At 42.4% G+C, this 26,246-nt stretch overlaps 2 protein-coding genes across 2 annotated transcripts in view; one reads left to right on the top strand and one right to left on the bottom strand.

The window, feature by feature from the left end:
- Window positions 1-18,724, bottom strand: part of mical2b (microtubule associated monooxygenase, calponin and LIM domain containing 2b) — a 37,996-nt gene extending 19,272 nt beyond the window's left edge. Inside the window, 11 exon segments of the mRNA XM_053427161.1 lie at window positions 66-156; window positions 384-510; window positions 1,106-1,221; window positions 1,305-1,562; window positions 2,437-2,537; window positions 2,629-2,784; window positions 3,205-3,306; window positions 3,842-3,958; window positions 4,755-4,962; window positions 5,671-6,094; window positions 18,518-18,724. Of these exon segments, the coding sequence (XP_053283136.1) occupies window positions 66-156; window positions 384-510; window positions 1,106-1,221; window positions 1,305-1,562; window positions 2,437-2,537; window positions 2,629-2,784; window positions 3,205-3,306; window positions 3,842-3,958; window positions 4,755-4,962; window positions 5,671-5,934 (1,540 nt within the window). The 5' untranslated portion in view covers window positions 5,935-6,094; window positions 18,518-18,724.
- A 2,492-nt stretch (window positions 18,725-21,216) lies between these two features.
- Window positions 21,217-26,033, top strand: dkk3b (dickkopf WNT signaling pathway inhibitor 3b). Its single transcript, XM_053427159.1, has 7 exons — window positions 21,217-21,731; window positions 22,561-22,623; window positions 22,718-22,768; window positions 24,665-24,757; window positions 24,904-25,048; window positions 25,377-25,527; window positions 25,618-26,033. Exons 1-7 carry the CDS (start codon window positions 21,534-21,536, stop codon window positions 25,640-25,642), a joined length of 726 nt encoding a protein of 241 aa, XP_053283134.1. The 5' UTR covers window positions 21,217-21,533; the 3' UTR covers window positions 25,643-26,033.
- Window positions 26,034-26,246: the final 213 nt, after the last annotated feature.

The raw sequence follows: 26,246 nt of genomic DNA, 5'->3' as shown, positions 1-26,246 counted from the left end.
TGTCTCCAGATGACGTCACCAGAGAAAGAAGAGGAGAAGAGAGAGATGTTGAATCTGCGTCTCACCTCTTCTGGACAGGTTGACAGATCGGCGAGTCGGGCCTCCTCTCTCCGGCTTATAAGAGTCCATCTGTCCATCGATGTACAAGTGACGAACCTACGAGAAGGAAAACAAGGAAGTTATCAAATGCTCCTGAGAAGGTTTCAAGTTTACAGACATTTTCTCGTGACACAGGAGAATTAAAAAAGGTAAAATCACAATTTAGTGCTGGCAGCAGAAACAGCTCATAACTGAAGCTAAAAGAAGAGGTCATGTTTTCTTCTCCTTATAGAGCATAATATTATATATATATAATAACTGATGTTATGAAGTGTTGAACTGACCTGGTGTGGGCGCACGCAGCTGGAGTTGAGGTTGGGGTAGCGTGTCGCCGGGTCAATGGCGTACTGCTCAAAGTTCTTGCTGATGTTCTCTGTGGTGGTCTGAGGCAGCAGTCGGTAAATACTCTCCCTGAGGAAGAACAGGGCAAAGGAACCATAACTGAATCTGAGAGATTCAAGATACCGAAGCTTCAAAGTTCAAACCTCAGGGCACAAAACACCAATAAGCACTTTTAATTTCAGTGTATTGAAATGTCCAGGCTGTTATATCTGAACTCATGACTACGAATGCTGAAACTTCATATCGACTGGTAATAATGAGGCTATTCATATTCATGTCACATGAAATACCGACACAGTTACGGTCTCATGCTGATGGGAAATTATGATTACGTTTATAAATAAGACACTAAACCACGAGCAGAAGAAAATAAAGGTCGACAATCTTCTTGTTTTCTTTTTGGCAAAGTGAAGATGAATCTTCGTTGTTGGTAGTTTTAGTGTTTTGGTAAATTTGTTATAAAATCACTTGGTGTAATGTATGAAACTTCTATCCTATATTTCATAAAGCTCTGGCCAGTTGTGGTTCTGGACCAGACTCTTGTACCACCACACTGAATGACTGTCTTCTCTTTTCATGAGAACTTAATCCACAGACAGTTAATCACAGACGTGTCTATCGTGCTCATTTTGAGATACAGACAGTGAAAGAAAAACACACAAACCTCTCAGCCAGTACCTCCAGAGGACTCCTCCCTTGTGCCCAGCCCTTCACCATCCACGCCGTGTCGAAGGCTGCCAGGAAACCCCGAGCACAGCCCGTGCCCATCGGCCAGAAGGGCTGCGAGCACAGAACACAAGGTCAACGTGAACACAAACACACAAGCACCCCCCCCCCCCCCCCCCCCACGGTCACATCATTACCTCGAGCAGACTGTCTCCCACCAGTGAGACAAGGAGCTGGTGTCCGTGCTTCTCCCGGATCAAAGCGGCGTTCTCCGAGGCGTACATGCTGGTGAAGTCGAACATGGCCACGTCCGGCTGCCCGTAGTGGTTGATGGCGAAGTCGAGGGACGGCAGCTGGTAGTTTGTGCCGAAGTCGGCGGCCTCGCGGGCGTACGAGTGCAGCGCCTCCTGGTTGACGTTATCGGGACTCAGCAGTCGCTCTGTCTCTATGTAGTCCTGAGGAGAGACGAGGGAGGGAAGGAATCACTCACACGTGTAAATAGAGAATTGATTCAATCATTTAAAAGAAAGAGATTATTATGATCTCCATTACTTTTGTTCAATTATCATCAGGTAGTTTTGTTAAATCAGTGATTCTCAACATGGGGGTCATAAGATAAGTTCTGGGGGCCTCAGTTGGGCCTGAGTGGAGATATGAGCTTCTTCTGAGTGTTATTCTATTTCATGTTAAGTATATTCATATATCTTCAGGTGGATGTGTTTCACTGCATCAGGAAAATAATGACAAAACCATGCGAGTCTGTTTGTTGAATCAGTGAGTTATTATGAGAGAGGAGGTCTCACACACGTGTCATGGTGCCGTCAAACAGCTGAGGCAGGCAGATATCACCCATGTAATCAGCCCCGGTGTGTGTGTGTGTGTGTGTGTGTGTGTGTGTGTGTGTGTGTGTGTGTGTGTGTGTGATGTAGGGTGTTTTCCTGGTGTCCGGGCGTGTGTTTATTCTCAGATTACTGTCCTGTCAGACGTTGGTTAGCAGCAGTAATAATAATAAACGTATACACTTAATCTCTGTAGAGGTCAGAAGAGAAACCTCTGACTCATAGTGTGTGTGTTTGTGTGTGTGTGTATATGTGTGACATAGAAGAAAGGTGAGAGCATCTAATTAGAGCCTAATTCATTATCACCCCCTGTGGAGAGTCATCACTCACTCACACAATTAGCTGCTCACCAGTCTGATGAACACACATCTCTGTCTAACACTCTGTCTCTGCTGCTGGTTTGAAACCGATTTGTCCGAGTCAGTTGCTCCGGGTGTTTTACTGGAACGTTTCATACCAACTTAGAAAAAGAAGTAATACGTAAACTTACATTTAAGATGACCCGTTTGTCCAGCAGACTTTGCTTCTTGGCCGTCATGACAAAGTAGTGAGTGTTGTCTCTGTAGTAAACAATGTTTTCCAAGTCGATTCCTGAAAACACGACAGAACGTTCACTAAACAGATGAATAAATCAAAAAAGCAGAGAAACAGAGGGGGATGTGAACCTATGTCGTCTCTTTACCGGTTTCCTCCCTGAGTTCCAGGAAGAACTTCTGGTTGAAGATGAAGGCCACGCCGCTGATCTCCTCCACCTTGGCCTCAGCCGTGGTGTTCCTGTTCACGAAGTTCGCTGTGATGGCGATGGCCAACTTCCCTCGGAACTCTTTGCGTCTGAAACCTAAAGCGAGAGGATGAAAAGAAAAAACTCAGAGTCGAAACAAGCAGAAGGTCGTGAACCTTAAGTACCTAAAGAAACAAACACATATATAACATAAATCACACAATTAATCACACAATATAGGCTAACAAAGCTCTCACACAGTTCTTAAACCCACACACACACACACACTCATTTCTGACCCAACACACACTCTTAAGCTCCCAGTACAAACTGTGTCAACAGGAAACACTGAACCCAGTGACCGAGAGCAGCTTTGCAACACTTCACCTCATTTCAAGTTGAATAACAAAACAAATGGTTCTTTTAGAGCGTCTGAGAAATGTGGGTCAGTCACAAACTTGATCTGCTCGGACCCTGGTGAGCGGCCACACCTCACACAGCCGCTCTACCTCCTCTCAGCTCCTGCCGCTCTCTCACCGTCTAACGTGTATTTGCGTCCGTCGGCTCCGATCACCACGTCGATGACGAGGTCCGAGACGGGATGAGAGGACGGCCGGACCTCTGCTCGCCACCCGGGGCCTGAGGAGGAACACGACAGAGCAGCCGAGCGTTACTGTGACACATGTTGACAGGGAGCTGGAGGCTGTGTCACATATCAGGCTTGTATATGATGGTGAATATAACCTGCCTGATTTATCTATTGGCTGAAAGGAGCTGGGGTCTTTTATTTTACGAAAATAAACAAAGCAGAAAAATGCTTAGGATGTTTCAAATTCTTTCATTTCATAGTTTGACGTTTGTTTATTACTATTAATATTCATTTCTTAATTAAAGTTCTATATGTGGTTATTTAATTGACCCTTAAAAAGCTTAAGTGTGACTCGATCAACAGACGTGTTATTTCCACCGTTCACCGACAAACGTGTCATCGCTTGGAAACATTTCTGATCACTTGAACATGTGTTGTGAGTCGGGAGCTTTCCATATATAGCTGGAAAATGCAGGAGCGTCACTGCATGTCAGTACCACTCATCACCCTTTAGCATAGAGATAATACCACACTCACACAGACACACACACACACACACACAGACACACACACACACAGACTCACTGTCATCAGTCTGCTCCGCTGGAGGCTCCACAAGTTTGACAAACTCCACGTTGACATGAATCTCCACTCCCAGGATCAGACTCACTTTCAGCAGCATCAGCTGGAGCTGACGGATACCTGGAGCACAAACACACACATGTACACACACTGTGTATCCAAAAGGTCCGAACAACGCTGGAAAACAAGACAACAACTCTACAGTTAAAAAAGGGGTTGACTTGTGGTGACTTTATATCTGGTGACATCTTGTGTTGATGTAGACTCTGGGAAAGTGAAGCCAATGTGGAAGACTGTATTCTCTGTAATGACCAGCAGGGGGCGACTCCACTGGTTGTTTGTTAGGTCTTTAAGAAAATGAGTATACACCTCACTTTATAATGTCAGTCAACATTTCCCGAAAGAGTTTATGTCTCAATCTATACTTTCAAGTCTTCTTCAATACAACAAGATGTTTATTTAGTAAGTTATGATCCATTTCATAGTCAAACAGACCATTTGTATTGGGGTGTGGCTACTGTGTGATTGACAGTCAGGCTCCACCCCTTTTTGAGTCCATGATCCCAGCTGAATCCTGACAGAACCAGGATGTACCATTACAGAGTTTTATTCTAGGATCTGGCACAGGGTCGGATTTAATATAGTTTATAGATAATTATAGTTTATACTATAGCTCAGCAGAAGGTATATTTATCATCCAGTCCATTAAGGGAGGTTTGGACCCAGATAGAACAGATGGTAACGAGTCAGGACTGAGATGTACAGTAGAGTCAGCAGAGGAGATATTAATACATGACACTGTTACGCTACTACAGCTGGAAAGAAAGAAGAACCAGGAGGGAGTCACAGAGGGGGGAGGAAAGAAGAAGAGCGATAACTTCCCCTCCAGTCACTTAGTTAAACCAGAAGCACTCACTGATGTGGTCGATGGCGCCGGCACAGAACTTGCCGTAGAACTTCTTGGCTCCGAGGCCCCTGAGGTCGTGGATGGTGTAGGGCCACAGGTGGAGCACGTTGTTCCGGGAGAAGGTGTCTCTCTTCTCGATCACCACCACCTTACAGCCCAGCAGCGCCAGCTCGATGGCTGTTCTCAGACCACAAGGGCCCCCGCCGATGATCAGACACTGTGCGGGGGGGGGAAAAGACGTTTTAATACCTCAGAACACAGAATTATACAAATCTGGGAAAAGGTAATTAGAGGGTTTAGAGTGCGAGTCACTTATGGGACTATGATCTCATCTGCCCTAATTTGGATTCCACATACAGGAAAGCAGAACACCCACCACACCCACCCAGCTACAGCACCTTCCCTCAAATAGACGTTTCTGCAGAGAAATGTCTGGGATAATAGTTTAACTGTTATTTTTTGGCTGAACCCATTAGAGCTAATCTCCCCTCTGCGAGCCTCTGGCCTCATTCCCCTGTGGACCTCTTATCTTCTCCTTCAGAGAGGAGGACATTCCAGCACAACGCTGCAACACACAGCTGATGTGACTGAGACTTGTTCTGACAGTACAACAGAGCTCATCAAGATATAAGAATTATGATGATATCATGAACAGCAGGATTACACAAAAAACACAATTATTTTATGCGTATCCTCCCGAAATGTTCCTTCTCTCACAGAACTTTTCTTCTTCACCTCCTTCTCAGCCACATGAAGAACAGTTTGGCTCGGCTGCCATTTCCTGTCGGAACCCGTCTGAACCCGACAGGAATTCTGTTTGTTTGTGTCTGAACCCGACTCGATGCAGTTAATGTAGCTGCAGTTTGTGTTACCCTGTCACTGTACTCAGTACTAGTTCTTAAGTTGTTCCCACGTCTGGTCTCACCCTGGTGCCCGGACAGGCCTTGCTGTGGTTGTAGACCTTGTGCTGCGCCCTCTTGTCCAGCTTGGTCCACAGAGCCTTGACCTTCCACGTGCTGACGGCCGCCTTCAGCGAGCTGTAGAAGCTGCTGTAGTCCAGAGGATCCAGACCCAGCTGCCGGCAGAGGATGCTGAAGGCCTGCAGCGTCCCTTTACAGGTGGACGCCTGCACGAAGTTCTCAAAGAGCTGGCTGGCCTGAGCCGTCCGCTCGTCCTCCGTCTCCCCCATCTGCTCCCACAGGGACCAAGGTCCAATCCCCTCTGACAGACGCTCTTCTCCTCCGCTTCTCCTCTCCTCTTCCTCTCCTCTTCTGTTCTGTTCTGTTCTCTCCTTCCACACCGTCAGTACCAGACTCTTAGGATGTGTGTTCCTTCATGCTCAACAGGTTCTGAAAGAAACAAACAGAGAGGATGTTTAGAAAAGAAAATGGAAATATAATCTGTCTTTATAGCTGGTGAATGGATCTGAACACGACTTGATGCTGAATGATAAGCAAACAGGATTTAAATTGCTAATAGAAACAAACAATATATATTATCAACATTTTCTTTATAATTCACTACATGTTAAAATAAGAGTCTTGGGAGTGGGAGAACATTATGGAGGATATTCTTCAGGTTAAATTATGCCATTAAGCATTAGTGAATCACCAAATATTAAAGCAATATCTTGGGAATCACTTCAGTAGTTTTTGAGTCTTTTAGTCACTGCGCTCTCATTAACTTAATTTCCAACACCTGCAGAAGAACAAGCTCTGAGGAACCCACAGAACAGAAACCTGCTCAGGACCAGTGGAACCAGAGAGAGGGTTGATGACCAGTGGAACCAGTGAGAGGGTTGATGACCAGTAAGAAACACAGAGCAGCAGTTTTTAAGATGACAAAGAGACAACTTCAAATGTTGTGTTTCAGCTGAATGTCTTGTTTAATAACATTCAGCATAACTTTACGTGATGAATACATCAACTTATATTTTATTTACAACTTGTTGTGCTTTTGAATATTTAGCTGGTTCTTTTTATTGATGTATACATCGTAAATCAAAAAACTACTTTATGTAAAGCTGAACATCCAATTAATTTCTTAATCTTTTACACTTAATCATAAAAACAGTAACTTTACTGATTTGTCCTTTAAAGATTAGGACTTTGACAAATTATGAATTATCATAAGTAAATTAAATGTTTTCTAGTCGTGACTCTCTCCTGCTGGAGTTGCAACAGCCATAATGTGCATTAATCTCCACAAAACATAAACAGTGTGGGTGGAAAAAGTTGAAATGGTATAAAAGGAGAGGTCAGATTCCCAATGTGAGGAATGTGTGCAGCTCACACTGAAAATAAACTTCAGAGGTCGACTTGTTGCCTCATTTAGCCAAAAGAGTCACGTCCTGCATTCTACACAACACGTCCAGCACGCACACACAACGCTCGGAACATACACACTGCTCTGAACATACACACACTGCTCTGAACACACACACTGCTCTGAACATACACATGCTTCTCAACAACACAGATATTTTGCTCCTGCAGCTCCGGCGAATGCCTGATAGGATTACGAGTGAGCGTGCTCTCTGAAGGGTTCAGCCGAGAAGTCATGGGAGAAGCTCAAACGCTGCGGCTGCAGGAATGAAGCCAGAACAGACACACAATCACACGCAACTTTACCAGAAAAGAATCACACACAGCAGGTTTACAACAAAGTAGCTCCACAACTAAAAACTGATCCAGGATCCGGGCTCAGGAGGAAGTGGACCGACGAGCAAGAGAACATCACTTCCTCAAGTAACTGACCTCTGAGTATAAAGTCTGTAGAAGTCCCAGGGAAGTGGATGTGTGAACACAGCAGGGGATCACCGCGAGCGAAAGGGGGGGGGGGGGGGGGGCTGATGACTTTAAACCTGTTTACCAAGTTTGCATCATCAATAGTAAATAAAGATGCACAACACTCGTCTACACTTCTTCCCACTGAGGGAGAGTAAAGCCAAAATATCTCAGATATGAGTGTTGCCATCTTGCACTGATGTCCCCTCTGCTAACATGGAGGATTTATGACCTCCACTTCCAGCCACCAGGGGGCAATCAAGAGGGTTTGGCTTCAGTTTTGGGAGCCGTCATGTCTTTCATCTTTATTTTCAGTCTACGGATGAGAGTTCGCAATTTCTTCAGTCAATTTTCACCTTTGAATCTGAAAATGCTTTTTCCAAACGCTGTTAAGACTCTGGAGTGAATAGAAAGTGACACGGAGCATTCCTGGAGAGCGTCTCTGTTCAGGTGTCAGGTCCCGATGGCTGGAACCCTCTCGGCATTATACTCACTGTTACAGTCATGGAACCTGCTCTGCTGCAGGAGCCAGGAGGAAGATACTGTTACACAGACACACACACACGCCAGGCATCTAAAACGCACAGTGTGTGATATAAGGAGAACACTTGATTGGTCTTTTATTTTGTGCCAGTCACATATCCCATCACATACTTTCCCTTTAAGTCTTTGAGTGGCCCAATGGGGGTCTCAGGTCTCTGCTAACTGGCAGCAGGCAGTAGCCTCTCAATTACTATGAGCCCCTACAGACACACACACACACACACAAATAACCCTGAGGTCTTTAGTGCTTTTCCACACGTAGGCAAATAAAAATGTTACCAAACCACTGCTCTTGTTCTCCAGAGGACAACTTATTAAAACTAGACTAGTAACTCAGTATGTTTGGCCACTGGAGTATAACCTGTTACTGGAACCTGCAACAACAAAAGGAAATATGAATATCTGTCCCACATTATTCATCTTATCAGTTCTGGTCCATCTTCCTACAGCAAAAGGAGAGGGGACACACCCGGGGACTGACTGGACATCGCAACTCACAGTGTCCCACTGGGTCAAGAGGAAGATACACAACGTGTGTTTTGGTATACACAAAACTAGAGGAGCTAGAAGTGCATAGGGAAAGAACACAACGTTTGGAAACTGTCCTATATTTAACCACATCTGAGACGGTTGGAGCAGGAAGTTGTTAACTCGGTATCTGTCTCCATATTTAAGTGTGTGTGTGTGTGTGTGTGTGTGTGTGTTTCTTGTCATGTTTGCAGCTGAGCTCAGTTGATGCATAACTGAAAAAAAGTGGCAATGCTTCCTGAGATGTCCTTATGAAACCCTGAAGACGTAGAAATGTAATTTAGTCTTGATATTTCCAGTTTCACCATAAAATTTGTTGTAAATAACTATAAACAAAAATAAAAGGGTTAACCCCTAATCCTACGACAAATATAGAACTTGAATTAAGACAAGAAAGTACCAAATGTTAAACTTTTGTAACTTGTGTGTATGAATCAGCTCCTTGTCCATATTTAAACTGGGGGGGTGTTCAAGGTATAGGAGGCTATATTCTTCTTCTGCCCCCTTTCCCCTCACTGACCTCTGACCTCTCTGGATCATCACATCTCTCTTCCTGTGTCAGTACTAGACTCCTAGGACTTTCAGTAATATATAGGTGGTATCGAACTGTTTTTTCTGGAGCAGGACACAAAGAGAGTCTTTTTTTTGCATTTTTCTAAACTGACATCAGAATAAAAGACAGAACAGAAGAGCCGTGATGGATTAGTAATATGAACCTGGATGAGCTCTACAATAATAAACAGAGATCAGTGACACTTATCTGTTGAATTCTCCACTGAGCTCCTCTGGACTTCTATCACCAGTGACAGATGAGGTGTTCATGACGTAAAAGCATTATTGAATATTAAATTGATTTAAATAATACAACGTGTATAAAGCCCAGTTTAAGAACAGAAGCTTTCTATCAGGTCACAATTTAGTTTGATAAGTTACAACAAAACAGAAGTTAAGTTGTGCAAAAGCAAAAGCCTGTGGATGAATATGTGTGTGTACGTTTTTTGTGTATGTGTGTGCGTGTGAGAATGAATCCTGAGAGTAGGGCCAAAGCTGAGTAAACATGTTCCTGCCCAGACGGACGAGAAGCCAAGAGAGAAAGGAAAAACACCAGAGTGACCAGAGCAAACTCAAGTATGCAAACAGTACAGACAGATGCAAACAGTACAGACAGATGCAAACAGTACAGACGGACAGGAAGTGCTCCATGAGGAAAGCAGTGCTGCAGATTCTTTTGTTATGAAACTTGTGGAATTTGATGTGGCCACAAAGTGAGGTTTGCCAGGAGACGAGCTCTTAGTGCTGCTGCTGATCAGCTCCATCTGCAACGGTTTCTACCGGAAATATGAAATATGAAATATGAACAGCTGGAGTGTCAGATGTGTTGACCCGCAGCCTTCTTCCCAGGCTACGCTCATACTTTTCATTTTAAAACATCTAAAAGAAAATATCCACTTCCTCCAGACAAGCGTTTCAGCTCCATATCAGAAAAGTCTCAGAAACATACCGACACAACTGCAAGTGCATCACCATGTACACTGATCATGAATGTGTCCATTTCCCACAGTATTCACTATTTTGAACCATTCCTAAAGTTAACATGAAAGAGTTCCACTTGCTTCTGTGTATTCTTTACACCTTTGTTGCTGAAACTGCTCCTTCTGCCACGATGGAACCATTTTACAAGACTCAGCTTCTTTTCCTCAAATGAAACTGAAACACTTGCTCACTTCAGAGGAGAAGCTTCAGACTGAGTATCTCTGAGCCACATCAGACCGCTCCACAGCACAAAACCACCACACCCACACTTAACCTCCAGATAAGGGGGTCTGAGATGGAACAAACTGCTCATCACACACAGTGTTGTTCCCTCGGTGGGAGACAGAGGGTCACTCGTAGTACGTTTGTGATATAGAATTTAAAAACCTTCTTTCACTCCTCTGATGTCTGTCCAGTAGAGACCACCGGGAGGTCAGTAAATATGAAACTACATACGAGGCTGTTGCACGTCAGCAGCTCTCAGGTTTCACTGACGTCCACAGTGGACGGTATGTAACCTGTCAGGGACACAACTGAGTCTGAGAGGACTTCTCTCTGGACTACACAGGGAAACGTCTCATCAGGCCTGAGGAGGGCAGCTGCAATTTATGACTCTGGTCACAGACTCAAACACAAACACATGAGGGGACACTGTTTTACAGATTGGCCTGAGTTGAATAAGTGTGTTAAAGTTAATATTACAACCATGTGTGTCATCACACCTCATACAGATCGTGAGATTGGGGCTAACGGAGTTTGAACCAAATGGGGACGGACTGAAACTGAACAGTTCTCCCTTAATGTAACAAGAAAAGGTTCTCATGTTGTTTTAAAGTATAAATATGAGCAATAACCTCCTTTTTCAAATATTGGTTAACTTATAATCTCTATAAAGAGACTACTCATTTGAATATGCAGAATCTGAAGGCGAGGGACAAGGTCAGACGATAGCTGATGTGCTCTGATATGATATAATATCTTATGTCATCATGACCTCCTGAAACATTCTTCCATTAACAAATAAAAACTAAATGATGATTTGACAAACACGACGAATGGATGAGTCTCCTTCAACATCCTGTAGCTGCAGAATCACACAGTGAAGATCACTAAGGATCAGTAAAACAGATTCCTCCTCCCTCCAGGAAATGACTTAGTCACCGGACCTGTTGCGCTGCTCATTAACAAGACACAACTGGTGAAGTTATGAGTCTGTCAGGAATCACTCAGGGTTAAATGGCTTCGATATCAGGAGGAGTGAATTCCAGGGGGAAATGTCGCTCGTCCATTTGAATCCTGCTCCAGATGTTGAGTAAAGATAGATCACAGCAGTGATGTGATGTTATCTGATGATGATGATGATGATGATGAACCGTCTCCTCTCAAGCTAAACCCAGTGAAAATGAATACGAGGGAACAAGTGAGTGGGTCCAGCTGCACAGTGAGTCACTGCAGCAGCTCAGGTAGCTGCAGGAACAACTGTGTGGGATTAGATTAGAGAGAGAAATGCTAAATGGATTTACTGAGGTGAGTCAGTGTGTTATACTGCAGTGACACAGAACTCATGAGAGACACAAGTAAACAAGGGACAGATACCAGTAACCAAAGAACAGATGCCAGTAACCATGGAAAGGATATTTTAAAACATGGTAAAGACACCTTCAACCATGATACAGATATTTGTAAACATGGTACAAACACCTTTAACCATCAATATTCATAAATTACTCCTCAGCAATTTGTGAAAATATAAAAAATGCAGTTGTGGAGGAGGCCCAGTGAAGCTCCAGGTGACCCAGGGAGAGGGGACTGGACCAGCTGAGACTAGTTGACAGATCAAATCTCCCTGGATTCAGAAGGCAGCAGAGGAGCTGCCAGAGAGGGGGGGGGCACTTAGCTGAGCTGCAAGGCTGACACACCAGTACAACGTGCTTGTGACTTTAATGGTGAATGGTTTGTCTCTGGCTGTGGTGGTGAGACCCCGGTGGCATCGTGATATGCCACAGCAGTGCTAGAGGAACTGATATCTGTCCCATCCTCTCATCCCGTCAGTTGTGTAGAAATCCGTTCAGCTGTTTGTGTGTAATCCTGCTAACTAACAAACAGGCGAGAACATTACCTCCCTGGTGGAAGTAGAATTCAAAACCTTCTTGTCTTTTGTCTTCAAAAGATCAATTGAATTAAGTGGACAACATTAAACCTGCTGCACAGCTGAAGGATTAAAGCTCAGATCTCCACAATGAGACAAAAAATAACAACACTGAGCACGAAGGCAACATTAAATCAGGGAGCAGCTGAGTTTTATGACAAAGCCTTCCTGGGGTTAAAGTACAGTCAGGTCCTATTTACAGTTTAACAGAGTCTGAACCTGAACTCCAGTAAAGACTTCAGGGTGAAGACATGTTCTCGTCTTGTCTCAGTGACGGAGAACAGTGAAGAACAGGAGGAGGTCTGAGAGGAGCTGAACATGATGTTGGTCTCCTCAGTAATCAGTGAGCTCGTACTTCTGATCTTCAAGTCTGACCTCACCTCGCCGAGCCACTTCACAAGTTAATGGTTGAACAAGCTGTCGCAACTTTAAGACTGAGGCTCGCTGATCCTAGGTCTGTCAGAGCTCGGAAGACAACTTGAGACAGAATGGATTTCTTCTCCTCAGCTGATAGAGTTTGTTAGATTGAAAAAGCACAAAACTCAAATCTTTCACACAAGCTGTTAAGTTAGAGGTTTCCACTTACTAAATTTATTACTGCATCAATACTTTGGTCACTTTCAACATCACTTTGTTGATTTGCTCGATATATCTGAATTATGTTGAAAACTGAGTTCTGCAGACGTTTAGTGAGGATTCATGTTTTACAGCAATCAAGAGGGTAAACAATAAAGTAAAGACTAAAACAAGAAGCTGGAAAAAGGGAAAGATGATTAGAAGAATGAAGAAGGGAAAGGGAAATGAGATTTGCATCTGTACTTCATCCGATGTAAATTTTCAGAAATAAGCAGAGCCCTCCTGACGGGAAGAATTCAAATCCATGGAAATAACTTTGTCGCTCTCTCACACACAAACACACAGAAAAAAGCTAAATAAACATCGACCAATGGAAAAACACTGAGAAGATTTCCCAAAATGTAGGACTATTATTTTAAAGCACAGAAGCGAGTCTGGACTTTTACAGGCCGGTCTTTACAAGAAACACATATGATATCCGGGAAATGTGAATATCAACTACAATGGCCAGAGGCAGAAGAAAAAAGACAAAGACAAACCTGTTCCTGTGTGAACAAGAAATACAAATACACAAGATCCCATGACGGCCACTGTCACACAAGAAACCAGGGGAGTAACGCACAGCTGTTTAAAAAGTGTTGACTTTTTGGAAACAACTTTATCCGTCAGGAGTACTACAGTGACATCATCGACATCAAACAGTCAAAGATCGTATGCCTGAACCACAATCTGCCGTTGTGCCATGACTTTTTTATCTAAAGATTACGAAACGAAACACGGGCTCGCAGGAGGAAACACAACCATAAATCTGTCAGAGATATAAAAGCAGCATTTAATTATTAATTATTATCTGTTTTTCTCCCTGAAATGTTGTCGCTCCCTAAAAATCACTTTCTCTCTCTTCTTTGGTTTTCCAAACAACAAATTTAAACATGGCAACCAACACAAAGACTGTAAAAAGACTTTGTACCTACCATTAAGTGAAGACCGACACTTTCTCCAAGAACACACCTTGTTGTGTTACCGCTACACAAAGCACGAAATGACAATTCTCACGACACAGGGATTTCTTTTAAGGCTTCACCCTCTATCACACTCAGTCGGTTTCTAGTTGACTGTTTTCCTAATAAGGACGTGGTCTTGATTCTCACCTTCGGTACAAAGGTTGTGTCAGAGAACAGGAGAGAGTCCAAACATCGGATCAACTCCAATAAATCCAATATGACTGTAAAAGGAAAAGGTTTGAAGCCTAAACTGCGTCATCGTCTTGATAACATGTGAAAAGGACCCGTGGGCGAGGAACTTTTGACCATCCTCACACATATATTATGCATATAGTGTATATTATATCTGTACAGGAGAGTAGCACCTGTTTCCACAGATCCTCCCTTCTCTCTCATAGCAGGACCCAAAGTCAGGTTCTAGATAAAGGGACCAACCACCAGGACATTGTTGTGTCTCAGCTTATCAACTTTCATATCTAACTCAGATGCTCCCAGACAGAGAGACACCAACTTCAAGTCTTTTGCGTATTTCACCAGTGGCAAGACGTCGGGAAACAATGTGATTTATGAATTCATATTTCCAAGACCTAAGTGTAACTGGGAGGCTGTGGGAGACATCTTCAGACTGGGGGGGGTGACCAATGCTCATGTAGCTCTGTTAGCTTATTGTTCCACCTTCTGGTCTCCTCGATGCATCAAGTCTACATTAAAACCTTCTGCATGAGACATCAGAGTTCTCCTTTCACCAGCTTCCAGGAAACTTCCATTTCACTAGTGACAACACAGGTCAGTCTGTGAGCCCAGTATTGACCTCTACAGACAGAGAGGTCAACCATGACCACAGCAACAGGTTAACAGGGACCTTTATTCTCTGAGCCTCCAAAAAGTAACTTCACAGCAACACAATCATCTCTGTAATGTCCACCATTATCATCCAAAGCTCTCAAGTTTCATTGGCTCTCCATGTTGACATCTTCGTCTTCTAGGTGTATACACTCCTCTTCTTCATCCTGATATATTAGTATTTTCTGGAGGTTTCAGTTCTGCCACTGTCTCCTGCTGTATTCTCACATGGGCTCATTTGGACATGATCTGTTTTCTCTGAGTGGAGCTGGCAGGAGAAACTCTGGAGAGCGTCAGTAGCAGCTGACTCAGACATCTGTGTTCTCAGCCACAGCCCCTCCAGACAACTTCAAGATTATCTGAAGTTCAGTCCACGTCTGTAAGCTGCTTATTGCTACAGGAGTTATTCATCAGCATGAAATCTTGCACACGAATTAAACCAATTATTTTCCATTGGACTTGTTTTGCTGTGTTATTGTATAATTTCTGCACATTTGTTTGTTCTTTCATAGTAGAGGTCTTTTTTATATTAGGTATTATTTTATTTTTGGATATACATAACACAAAACCTTTAATAATTTGTGTTATATTTCCTATAGGAATTTACTGTGAATGATAGAAGCAGGATTTTGTAAAACGTCATATTATCACCACAGCACGATTCCACTTAGTAAATGACCCCACTGCTTTATTTGGATTTCCTGGTCTAAATATGAGATTAAGAGTCGGGCCTCACCCAGCCCCTCTTGGCACTCAGACTGGAGACGTCTGGCTTCAACACCATATGTTAAGTTGTACTGGGAAAGGCTTTTAATTGGTGCATGCGAGTCCTGAAATCAAACCCTTAATCCTCCCAGTGCTGACACAACGCACGGTAGATGTTCTGGATTAAGCCGACAAACAGTTGTGTCAGTATATCCCACACGGTGCGTCTGCATTTAACAGCAACTGGACGACTCGAATGCAATTGTGAATTCATCAGGCAACTAGTTGCATCTGCAGATACATCAGCTCTGCAACCCTCACAAGTTATTATCTGGTTGATAGTGGAGATTTACTAACGCAGCCCTCACAGGATTGTGCTTCGGCCTTGGGATGCAATAGACTGGAAAGACTGGATGTTGGTTTGGATTAAATTTAAGACCCCACCTCATGGGGTGGGATTTGAACCCATGTATCCCCTAATACTTGAGAAGTTTAGGGTTCTGCCGGTTAATAAGCAGTAGATCCTTGGAGTTCCAGTGTAGAGGCTGTTAGACACTGCTACAGAAACATGAAGAGTCAGAACCTAAGAGCTTTAAATGCTTTTTACGTGTCTGGATATCCAGCTGAAAAGAATATAGAGCAATAGGCTGCTTGTGTTTAAGTGCTGATCATTTAAAAATACTATATGAGAAATCACACATTCGTTGAATTCCATGGCCATATTACATACGCTCTGTCTTTAAAGCTGAATTAAACAATGCTTGGTCACTCGCGGGGGGGGGGGCCATCAAAACAATGGACAACATGACTGGTCCCCAAAAGTTAATCCAGAGCTTCTTGATTGCAACCTGGTGTCTGGATTCAGAAAAGGACCTAAACCCTGGCGCCTCCATGTTAGTGAATGGGACATGGTCCGAACCAAACAGTCAAAGTACACGTCAAATAAAAATACTTTTTCTGATGTCGAGATGTCTGCAGTTTCTTTTACATCTAAATTATATATGGTATTTATAATATATCATAACAAATGTCATCGTACAGTGTGAGAACTGTACATCTCAACCTCAAATAACCGTACGATGCAAATTTTGTTTATCAAACTCGGCCTTTGGAAAATCCTCTTGACATACTTGAGCCGGACTTGGCCTTTCTCATCTGACAGCGACAGCGTCACTCAGCCCCCTGGTGTATTTCTGTCTCCCTGCCTCTCCCTCAGCACTGATACATGCAGTGACACCCCCTTATAAGTCAACCCCTCATTCCAGGAAGTGACAGCTTGGCCATGATGGTGCAGATGAGCAGCAGAGGCCAACATGAAATGCTCTGAGATTATCGTCTCGAGCGTCGGGTGCAGAGCGGGACGAAGTTTGGTAACTGGTTTGGTCTGCGGTTTAAAAAGGGGGCGAGGGTCCATATTGACGACATTGATCTGACGATGAGGCCACTAGAAATTCTGTTTGTTGCATTGTCAGTATCTATTGTCTTTTGCTTTAGTGATGGTTTGAAAACACGCAATGAAAACCACAAAGAAGGATTCAGACCAAGGAGATAAACTCACTTAAACTGCAGCTGCAAGGAAATGTATATGTTGTAGAACCAGCATCAACCAGTTAACACAAGCCTTCCTCTGCAGTTACCACAGTTTGAAACCATAATTTAAGAAGGATTAGACCCTTGACCTCTGACCCGTTAGCCCTTCATGCTGACCAAGCTGCTTCTGACCAACACTCACTTCCAGCAGCTGTAAGCTTCTTGCAACAATTGCAGCTCTTAATGCTCATTTACCTCAAAGTCCAAGATCCATGAAAACACATTTCACAACAGCCTGATATTTGGTCTCTGCACTTTTGCATTTTGAACAAGAGGCTAAAGAAAAGTTGAATTGAAGACGTCTTGAGGACCCGTGTCCACCCTGTTCTAATGGAAACCACCTGTAAGGAATCCACGACATTACTTAAACTCAGAGTAAGAGAAAGTTTATTCTACAGCTGAAACCTTAGAGTCCACAACAAGTGGGGACGAACCTTCACCCGCATGACTGGGTTTCAGGTCTCAGTGGACGTGACACCATCTGCTACTCAAAGGAGGAGGAAGATGAGAAGAGGAGGAGGAGGCACGCACTTGTATCACCACGCAAAATGACACAGGGAAATTGGATTAGTGTGATTTAGAGGGCGGATTTGATTCTACTCTGTAGACTATGAGGCCTTGCTGCAATTTTGCAGGGGATATAGGATGATAGGATAAAATCATTAGCAACTCATATCATTTAAACCCTGGCAGAGGTAAAAATCTATATATATATTAACAGCTACTATTAATTTAACAAATGACAGCAGGTTAATGGTTGTCACGCTTTAAGCTGATCCATTTAACTCTATATATCGTAGACTGTTGTACAGATAAACCTTTTAATTCTATTTTAGTTATATATCCACATAGTTACGTACTTATTGAATTCCTCAGAATTGTTTTCACCATAAAACCTACTTGTTATTTTTGCACTCGTCTTTAAAGCCTCCTAAGACCAAAGTCCACGATCAAAGAAAGACTTCTTAACATGTTGAATAATGTACATTGCAAAGAGGGGGAAAAATTAAATCTTATTTTTATATATTGCACATTAAAAAAGCAGCCTTGTATATAGCATTTCTATTTTATATATATATTGTCTTTATGAATATGTCTTGCTTGGTGGGTGGATGGGAAATATTGTTTGTGTTATTTTGTTTGTATGAAAGAAAGAAACCAAATGAAGTCTGACTGGTTGAATGACTGTCAATACAAATACAAATATGAATAATTAATCCTTATTCAAAGTGTTTTTGTAAACTGAGGAACCAACAACCTGTTGCTTTGTGGGGCCTGCCCTCATCACCTGCTGCACCCAGGTTGCACCTCTTGCTATTAATAAATTACATCCAGGAATAAATTCAACAACAACAACAACACCAGCAAACTGTCCAACCAGTTCCCCTCGACTCCCACTACAAACCAACCAGTGGAGAAGATTCCCAGTGAGTCGCGCTCCTGTCACAGAGGAACCATTAGACCAAAACGCTCCAGGTCGAGTCCCGCCGCAAAGTGCGTCTGTCAGCTACTTACAGCGCCGGGTCCATAAAGGTGAAAGGCCCGCGGTGCTCCAGAGTCCTTCCCCGGGTTCAGTCCCCTCTCTGCGGGCAGGGCACGTCGCTCTCTGTCGTCCCGCGGCCGGTTCTCAGGTTAATGTCCGCGTTGCGCTTCTCTGCTTCCAGCGACCTGACCCGCACATTGTACCCGCGGAGCGTGAGAGGAGCCCGGCTTGTAGACCGGAGTCAAGTCCCGTCACAGAGCCGGGGCTCCACTTCCGTTTACTGGTTTCCTGAAATAAAACCACTGGTTACTCCAGAAATACTGAGACTCTATCTTTAATTCTACTCACACTCTATCACTAAAAACTACAAATATATATTTTACTGACTTGTTGGTTAATAAGTTTATTCTCATTAAAATTTGTTGTTGTTTTATTATGCCATTTTCCTATTGTTGTTTTGATCTTTTGTGAAGTTGATCATTTTAAGAAAGATGCTATGCAATTAATAATAATAAATATAATAATAATAACTATGATAATAATGAAAATAATAATAATAGACCTTTAGTTAACCTAAAACTGGCTTATCACCTGATTAGCTAACCTACAAGGACATGTAAGCTAACTTAGCTTACTGTTTAATCAACTAATTAGCTAAAGTACAAATTATTTTAAGCTAACCTAGCTAACTGTCTAATCACCAAATAAGCTAACATACAAGGAAATGTAAGCTAACTTAGCTAACTTTTTAATCACCTAATTTACTAATTTATAATGCAATTTTAGCTAACCCTAGCTTACTGGCTAATAACCTTATTATCTTTCTCTCCTTCAAATTTTGTCAAGAATTCAAACATTGTATGTTAAATATTTATTTTATATGAGGTAACAGCTGTTTTTTCTCACTTTTATAGATGTTGTTGTTGTTGTTGTTGTTGTAGAGGACAGTGCTTTGTGGCATAATTTCCAATCTTCAATCAGGCACAAGAAAAACTGTATTTTATTTGGTTATACAAGTTTTAATAAGTCTTCTAATATTTACTTACAACTCACATGACACTGAGTCCTGCTAGGGTCTGTATATTTTAGATCTGCTTTTATTCTGAAAATAAAAGTTATCCACATCCGGTTGTGCCGCTTCTCTCAATCAGCTGATGAGACTGAATTTGAAAAAGCTGCGAGTTTCCCTCAGACGCTGAAAACGACCAATAGGAGCCAGAGTTTCAGTGACGTGGGGAAATAAACTTTTCTTTACTTTACTGTTTCAGTCAAGTTTAATCAGAACTTTTCAACATTTTCTACTTTGGTTAACTTTGCACTGGATCTACAGCTGGTGCAGAACTTTTTATAGATTCTCTTTGAGGGAAATGTACTTACAAAAAATGCAGTAGCTTAAGATGCAGTTAGTTAGTTACAGTTATTCTGTTATTCTGTATTTATGGCACATAATATTCCCTATGTATTGGCCTTGACCTTTTATGTGAAGAGCTTTGAGATAATGTTTTTATGAGAATCATGTATTTATAATTCATGTGTTTATGTTGTGTGAAATGAACTAAATTAAACTATGGTTGCAGAGTGTATTGACCTGAGTCTCTCCTCAGATGAGCTATTGTTAGTGACCTCTCGGCCTCGAGGTCACACCTCAGGATCATCATCTCTGAGCAGGTTGGTGGTGGGTGGGCTCTAATTGTCCTGCTAGGGTCAAAGAGTCCTCATGTCAAACTTTCTCATTAATACAAAGAGACATGAAGATAGAAAGACTCAACAGGATCCACAGCATGCCTGACAGTGTGTGTACACTGTGTGAGCATCGCATCAGGGCTCCATTATTTCTATTTGGCCCATTAACAAATAAAGAGTGATGCATTGTTCTGCACTTTGAAATGATAACTATACACAACAAGGTAACTGTATATACTTCAAAAAACTACTTTTTATACATTTGAATGGGTCCATTCATAAATGAGAAACAAAGCACACACACACACACACACACACACCCAGACACACACGTAGATGTATTTATGCACAAATAAAAACAGCTTACAACATGTTTTGTCTTGCACTGACCCCAGGTGGTGGAGGACTGCTATGACATGCTCCAGGAGTTCAATGTCTCCTCCATCCAAACACTGAGATAGATGTTCGTCACGCGACAGTCAGGTTATAAAATGAAGTGTGATTAACTTCATTATGTTTTTCTCTGGAAGTTAATACAGCGTCACATTTATTGTATGTCTCTCTTATTTTGAAATTTGGTTGAGGTTCTTACCAGCAGTGTATTTTTGTTTGTGAATAGTGGGTCCTGCTGTTTTATTCCCTAATCAAACCTTCAGATTTTTAATCACATGGACAGGACCAGAAAGCTGAAGTAGATGAATGGCATTCATCATTAGCTTTTTTTTATTTCAAAACTTCTTCATACTTCATAATTTACGTGGAAAATTCATCCAAACTTTTAAAAAGTCCCGAGACTTTATAATCTTTTAATGTCTTGTGCAGGATTTGATTCATTACAATCAAGATTTAATACCTTTTTCTGACAGTTTTGGATTTGGTAATGAAGAATCAGAACTTTTCATGAAATCAAAAGTATGGTTAAAGGCTCCTTCACCTCATGAATATAAGGTAAGACTAAAGTTTCTGTTGAACTCTCAGGCTGCTTTGCTTCAGTTAGTTTCAGTAATAAGGCTGATGAAGTATAATTTGCATTCCTGCTGAACTTCCTCTCTCAGACCACATCTGGCAGCAGCTGCAGCTCCTGGTCTCTGCGAAGTTTCTTTTTAATAACCACCACATAAAACCCACTTGATTCCGACGTGCACCTCTCGCCGGGCAGTTTGAACTCTTTCCACGCCATTAAACGAGATTCGTCTCACTTCATAACCACCAGCTCCTCGGTCCAAGCTCAGACTTTCCAAATAAAGTCCAGCTGTGCGCGGCTGTGCGCCCTCAGTGCGTCACGCTGCTCCACAGGCAGCAGCGACCAGGAGAAGGAGGAGGAGGAGGAGGCAGGAGGAAGAAGAGGAGGAAGGAGAAGGAAAGATGTCCGGTATCATGCTGCTGCTGTCGGTGTCGGTGAGTCTGTGTTTGCTGCGGGGAACCGGCGGCTCAGCCCGGAGCGAGGCGCTGATCCTGCGGGACAGGCTGGAGCGAGGCCCGGCCAGTCTGAACGACATGTTCCGAGAGGTGGAGGCGCTGATGGAGGACACCCAGCACATACTGGAGGAGGCAGTGGACCAGGTCTGCGTCACGTTTTATTACAGTAACACAAAGGCAGCGTTGTGTCGTTTATGGAGTTATGACTCAAAGCTGCTATAATGTCATTTATCAAGGTATTTTATATAATAAACCTCAGTTATCAGGACACAAAAGCACTAGAATCAAGGTGAGTTTAATTGTTTTTGTTCTCAGTTTTATTCGGACCACCAGGTTAAGTTACTACATTACACAAACTTTCCATGTCTGCTTCATGTCTGAGCCACATCAGGTCTGGATGTTATTAATAGACCTCCTCATGGATAAGAGTTATAGAAGCTGAAACTGATATTTTCATTATAAGTTAAATCAAAGACAAGTTACTCTAATCCTGCTGAATGAACTTCACTGTGTAGAGGCTGATTAGGACGCACAACGAAGATCATCAAACAAGTCTGAGAGAAGGTTCCTGAATTGTTTCAGGCTGTTTTGGTCTTTTATCTTTATTTCTTTCATTACTATGATTATATTTGTACTCCCATCGTGTTTTATCCATTTGTTTTCTATTGTGTTCTTTGTGTTGAAAAGTGCTCGATAAGTTAAGATGTTATTATTATAATTATTGTTAAGTCTACTGTTATTTTACCATGTAACTATTTCCCCCGATGTCATCATCATCATGTCTCAGCCGGTGTCTGGTTTTAATCATCCGTGAACTACTGGGACGTTCTCCCTTCATGTTGTCCAAGAAACTGAGATGAAGCATAACAGTTAGTCAGAGCTGCTGCTGTGTGTCAACACTCACAGCTGTACCAATGTCCTGGTGTGTAGTTTAATACAGATTTATGGATTTGTGCTCACATCGATCTTACAGATAACTACTGAGAGTTCCAAATCATCTCTGACGTCAGCAGACCTGCATCTCAGGACGGACCAGGTAGGGTTTTAATATTACTAATACAAGTTAGGCTTTTAAGGGATTTTTGAGAAAATCAGCAAATATGTAATCACTTGTTTCTTACTGTTTACAGGAAACTAACAATGAAACCGAGGTGTCCAGTCCATGGAATAGTGTGGATCACGTGAGTCTTTGAATTGATCCACACAAACAGTGAATCATTTATTGGAAGATATTTTAGTTCCCTCACACCCTTTCAGCACTAAAGCAGATTCTCGTCCACACACAGAGTTTTAAGTCATTAAAACTGAAGGGATGGGAAAGTATCTGTTCATCATCCTGTTTTAGGGTTAGGGCATCTTCATCAGCTGTATTGAAGAAGACTTGGAACAGAATGATGAAATTGTTGTATGGACGTTAAAAACCAGGGGAGAAAACCCTTGTTTTCATAGAATTCTATAGACATTGACTTCTTTTAAAACCCCTGGAGTTGAGAGCATAAACGTTTAATGCACTTCCAAGTTAGCTTCACCTTTGAGTCTATATATATATTATTATATATGTATTCTGTGAAGTGCCCCAGTCTCTATGTGCATGCCTCTAACTGTTTTGGTTTTCATGCAGGAACAAAAAATCCAACTGTCCCAGTTTCCGAGCGTATGTTTCTCTTTTCGCGGTCGTGATGTAAACGGTGAAGGCGGCCTTTTGGAAAAACAAACAAAGACCTCGACTCCTCGTGAGCTTTATGACATTCCACTCAGCATCAGTCATGATCTGTCGTCTAATTAAAACAGAAAATCAGCTCATTCAAAGCACAGTGAACGTTTTTGTCCACATGAAGAACTCTAGCTTCTCAACTCAGTCTATAAAGACCGGGATCATCATGGAAACAGAAACCCACCGTGTACTTCTCATGGCTTCAGCCTCAGTTTGGATTGAGGTCATTAAAGCCGCTTGCTGCCTGTTTGTGGCGTTTTGTTTTACAACGGTGGCTGTGATCTTTCTGTTTCCTGGCAGCCGTACAGAAAGTGGTTAATGCAGCTTCCTGCTTGGAAAGAAAAAAGCCTGTGAGTCATAGACAGGAGAAGGTCTGCTCCTCTTAAATGACTAAGTGTAAAGAAATGTCAGCCTCTATGTGGAGACACACTTAAATTACACTTGAGGAAGTCAAAGGAAAGTTGATTGACAGATCACTTTACAGATAAATACCTTTTCCTGCTGAACGTGGACTCAGGCTGGTGAGACAAATGTCTTTTATAGACTTCATCATCCAAGCACTAGTGTTCAGCGTATTTATTTATCGTTTGTGCAAAACAACTGCATCGTTGTTTCATATAATTGTATAAAAATGCAGGTTAAGTTAGTTTAACAACTTGTTTAGAGTTTAAATCACACGTATTTAAAACCTTAAAAGGGGTCTCCTGCTCGGTGAGTCATCTATGATACTTTCCTTCTCCCTTTGCTGCAGAGTAAATTGTGGAAAAGTATTTTTATAGAGAGGTATAATTTACTTGTGAGCCAATGAGAGTAATAATAGGTGTAGTCATCTGGCCTTTATTAAGATAATAGCAGGGTTGTAAGTCGTGTGGTGTGTCTTTGTAGTTTCCAGTGTCTCTGTCACCTCAACAATTTAATGTTACTAGTGCCAAATTGTAGCATAAATTATCTGGAGGTACTTCCCTAAATATTAAATTATATTAATTATATATATTAAAATGATATAGAAACCCAACGGCTCCAACAATGAGCAGCACTTTGGCGACTGTGGAGAGAAACTGGAAGAAACCTCTGTTAATAAACCTCATTCATGTCAACACCACAGAGGAGGGAAGTTCTTCTTTCACATATTTCCATGTAATGAGATGAAATGTCTCAGGGAGGAAAGAGAGCGTTCACAGGGTGAAGGGAGTTCACCCATTGGTTTGTGAGCTGCTGTTTTGTTTCAGTGTTGATTTCCAAGATCCAGCAAACACAAAAAAAAAAACACTTTCAGTCCTACACATGAAAATGAAAAGGGCTGGTGCTGTTTTTTATTTGAGCTCCTGGCTCTGTTATCATCTGCGGTAATGTCTCCACACAGGAATGCATGGTGGATGAGGACTGTGGTGACCTGAGATACTGTCTGTATGAGATCCAGAACTCCAGGTGCCTCCCCTGCATTCCAACTGATATGGTGCGGATTCACTCAAGGGCTTTTTGTTGTTGTTATATGTTCAGTTAAAGTCATTTTTAAACGATTGAACGATGTACAAACACAGAGAAATAAAATCTGTGTGTGTGTGTGTGTGCGTGTGTGTGTGTGTGTGTGTCTCCGCTCAGCCGTGCATTAAGGATGAGGAGTGCTGCTCGGACCAGATGTGTGTGTGGGGCCAGTGCACGGTCAACGCCACCCGAGGAACAGAGGGAACCATCTGTCAGGGTCAGAGCGACTGCAGGACGGATCTGTGCTGTGCCTTCCAACGAGGTGAGCTCGGACGTCCCCAGAGACCGAGAGACGGGGGACAGACTCGTCTCAGTTAGTGTCAAAGTGTGTGTCGGTAGAATATTCAACCTAATATACTGTGTGTGAGGTACTGTGTATAGTAAAAAAATAAGAAATAGGTGCAGAACAGACTTAATATCAAAACAACAAGTAAGATATTGAAATTAGAAAAGTCAGAATGTATTGTCTCTTCTGCAGGAAGAAATGAAAGATCAGAATCCAGGGATTTAACAAAACCCAGAGCTAAAACTAAAAGCCTGGAGACATCCACAGCTCTGTGCCATTCTTTACTTTTGTCTGCTTCCTCCAGAGCTGCTGTTTCCAGTGTGTAACCCCCACCCAGGGAAGGGGGAGTCCTGCCAGAACTACCCCAACCTGCTGATGGATATGCTGGCCTGGGACGAGGAGGTGCCCCGCGACCACTGCCCCTGTGCCGACCACCTCCAGTGCAGACCTCACGGGTGAGAGCAAACATAGAGGGATATACATGCAGTAAAAAATGTATTTATTGTATCCTTCTTTTCTTAAATTCCCCTTTTTCTCTCTTATAGACGTGGATTTGTTTGCGGGGAGTAGAACTGGACGATGAAACACATGAGGGACTTATATTAAATTACAAAACCCTGTCCTGATGTTACTCCTCCTCACCTGAGGACTTTCCAGCTGATCGATACTTTACCAAAGTACAGGATGTTGCATCAGGGCAGGACTTGCACTGTTTTATTTATACCTTACTTTACAATCTGTACTGTTTATTATGAAGAAAATAAAAGACTGGTTTTTGGTTTTGATTGAAAAAAGTGTGGTTTTCACTAATTTAGTCTAATGAGTTCATGAGTGAATGATAAGAACTACAGCAGTACACATCACTGACAGCTAGAGGGCAGACTTCCACCTGTTTCCCATGTGTGAGTCAGGAAGTGATAGTGCAGAACATTCACAGACACACACGCACACACACACACACACACACACACACACACACACACACACACACACACACACACACACCCACACACACACACACACACACACACACACAGGTAAACTGTAAACAAAGATGGAGGACATGACAGCTCCCAAAAGTGAAGCCAAAGTGTCTCTCTCTCTCAGATGGTTTTGTTTGTTTCAGGTAGATCTCATCACACAGATGTTTGTTCAAGTGTTCATATTTGTACAA

This window comes from Pleuronectes platessa, chromosome 7 (genome assembly GCF_947347685.1).
Source record: "Pleuronectes platessa chromosome 7, fPlePla1.1, whole genome shotgun sequence".
In the NCBI taxonomy this organism is placed as follows: Eukaryota; Metazoa; Chordata; class Actinopteri; order Pleuronectiformes; family Pleuronectidae; genus Pleuronectes; species Pleuronectes platessa.
This window is presented reverse-complemented; position numbering and strand designations above follow the sequence as displayed.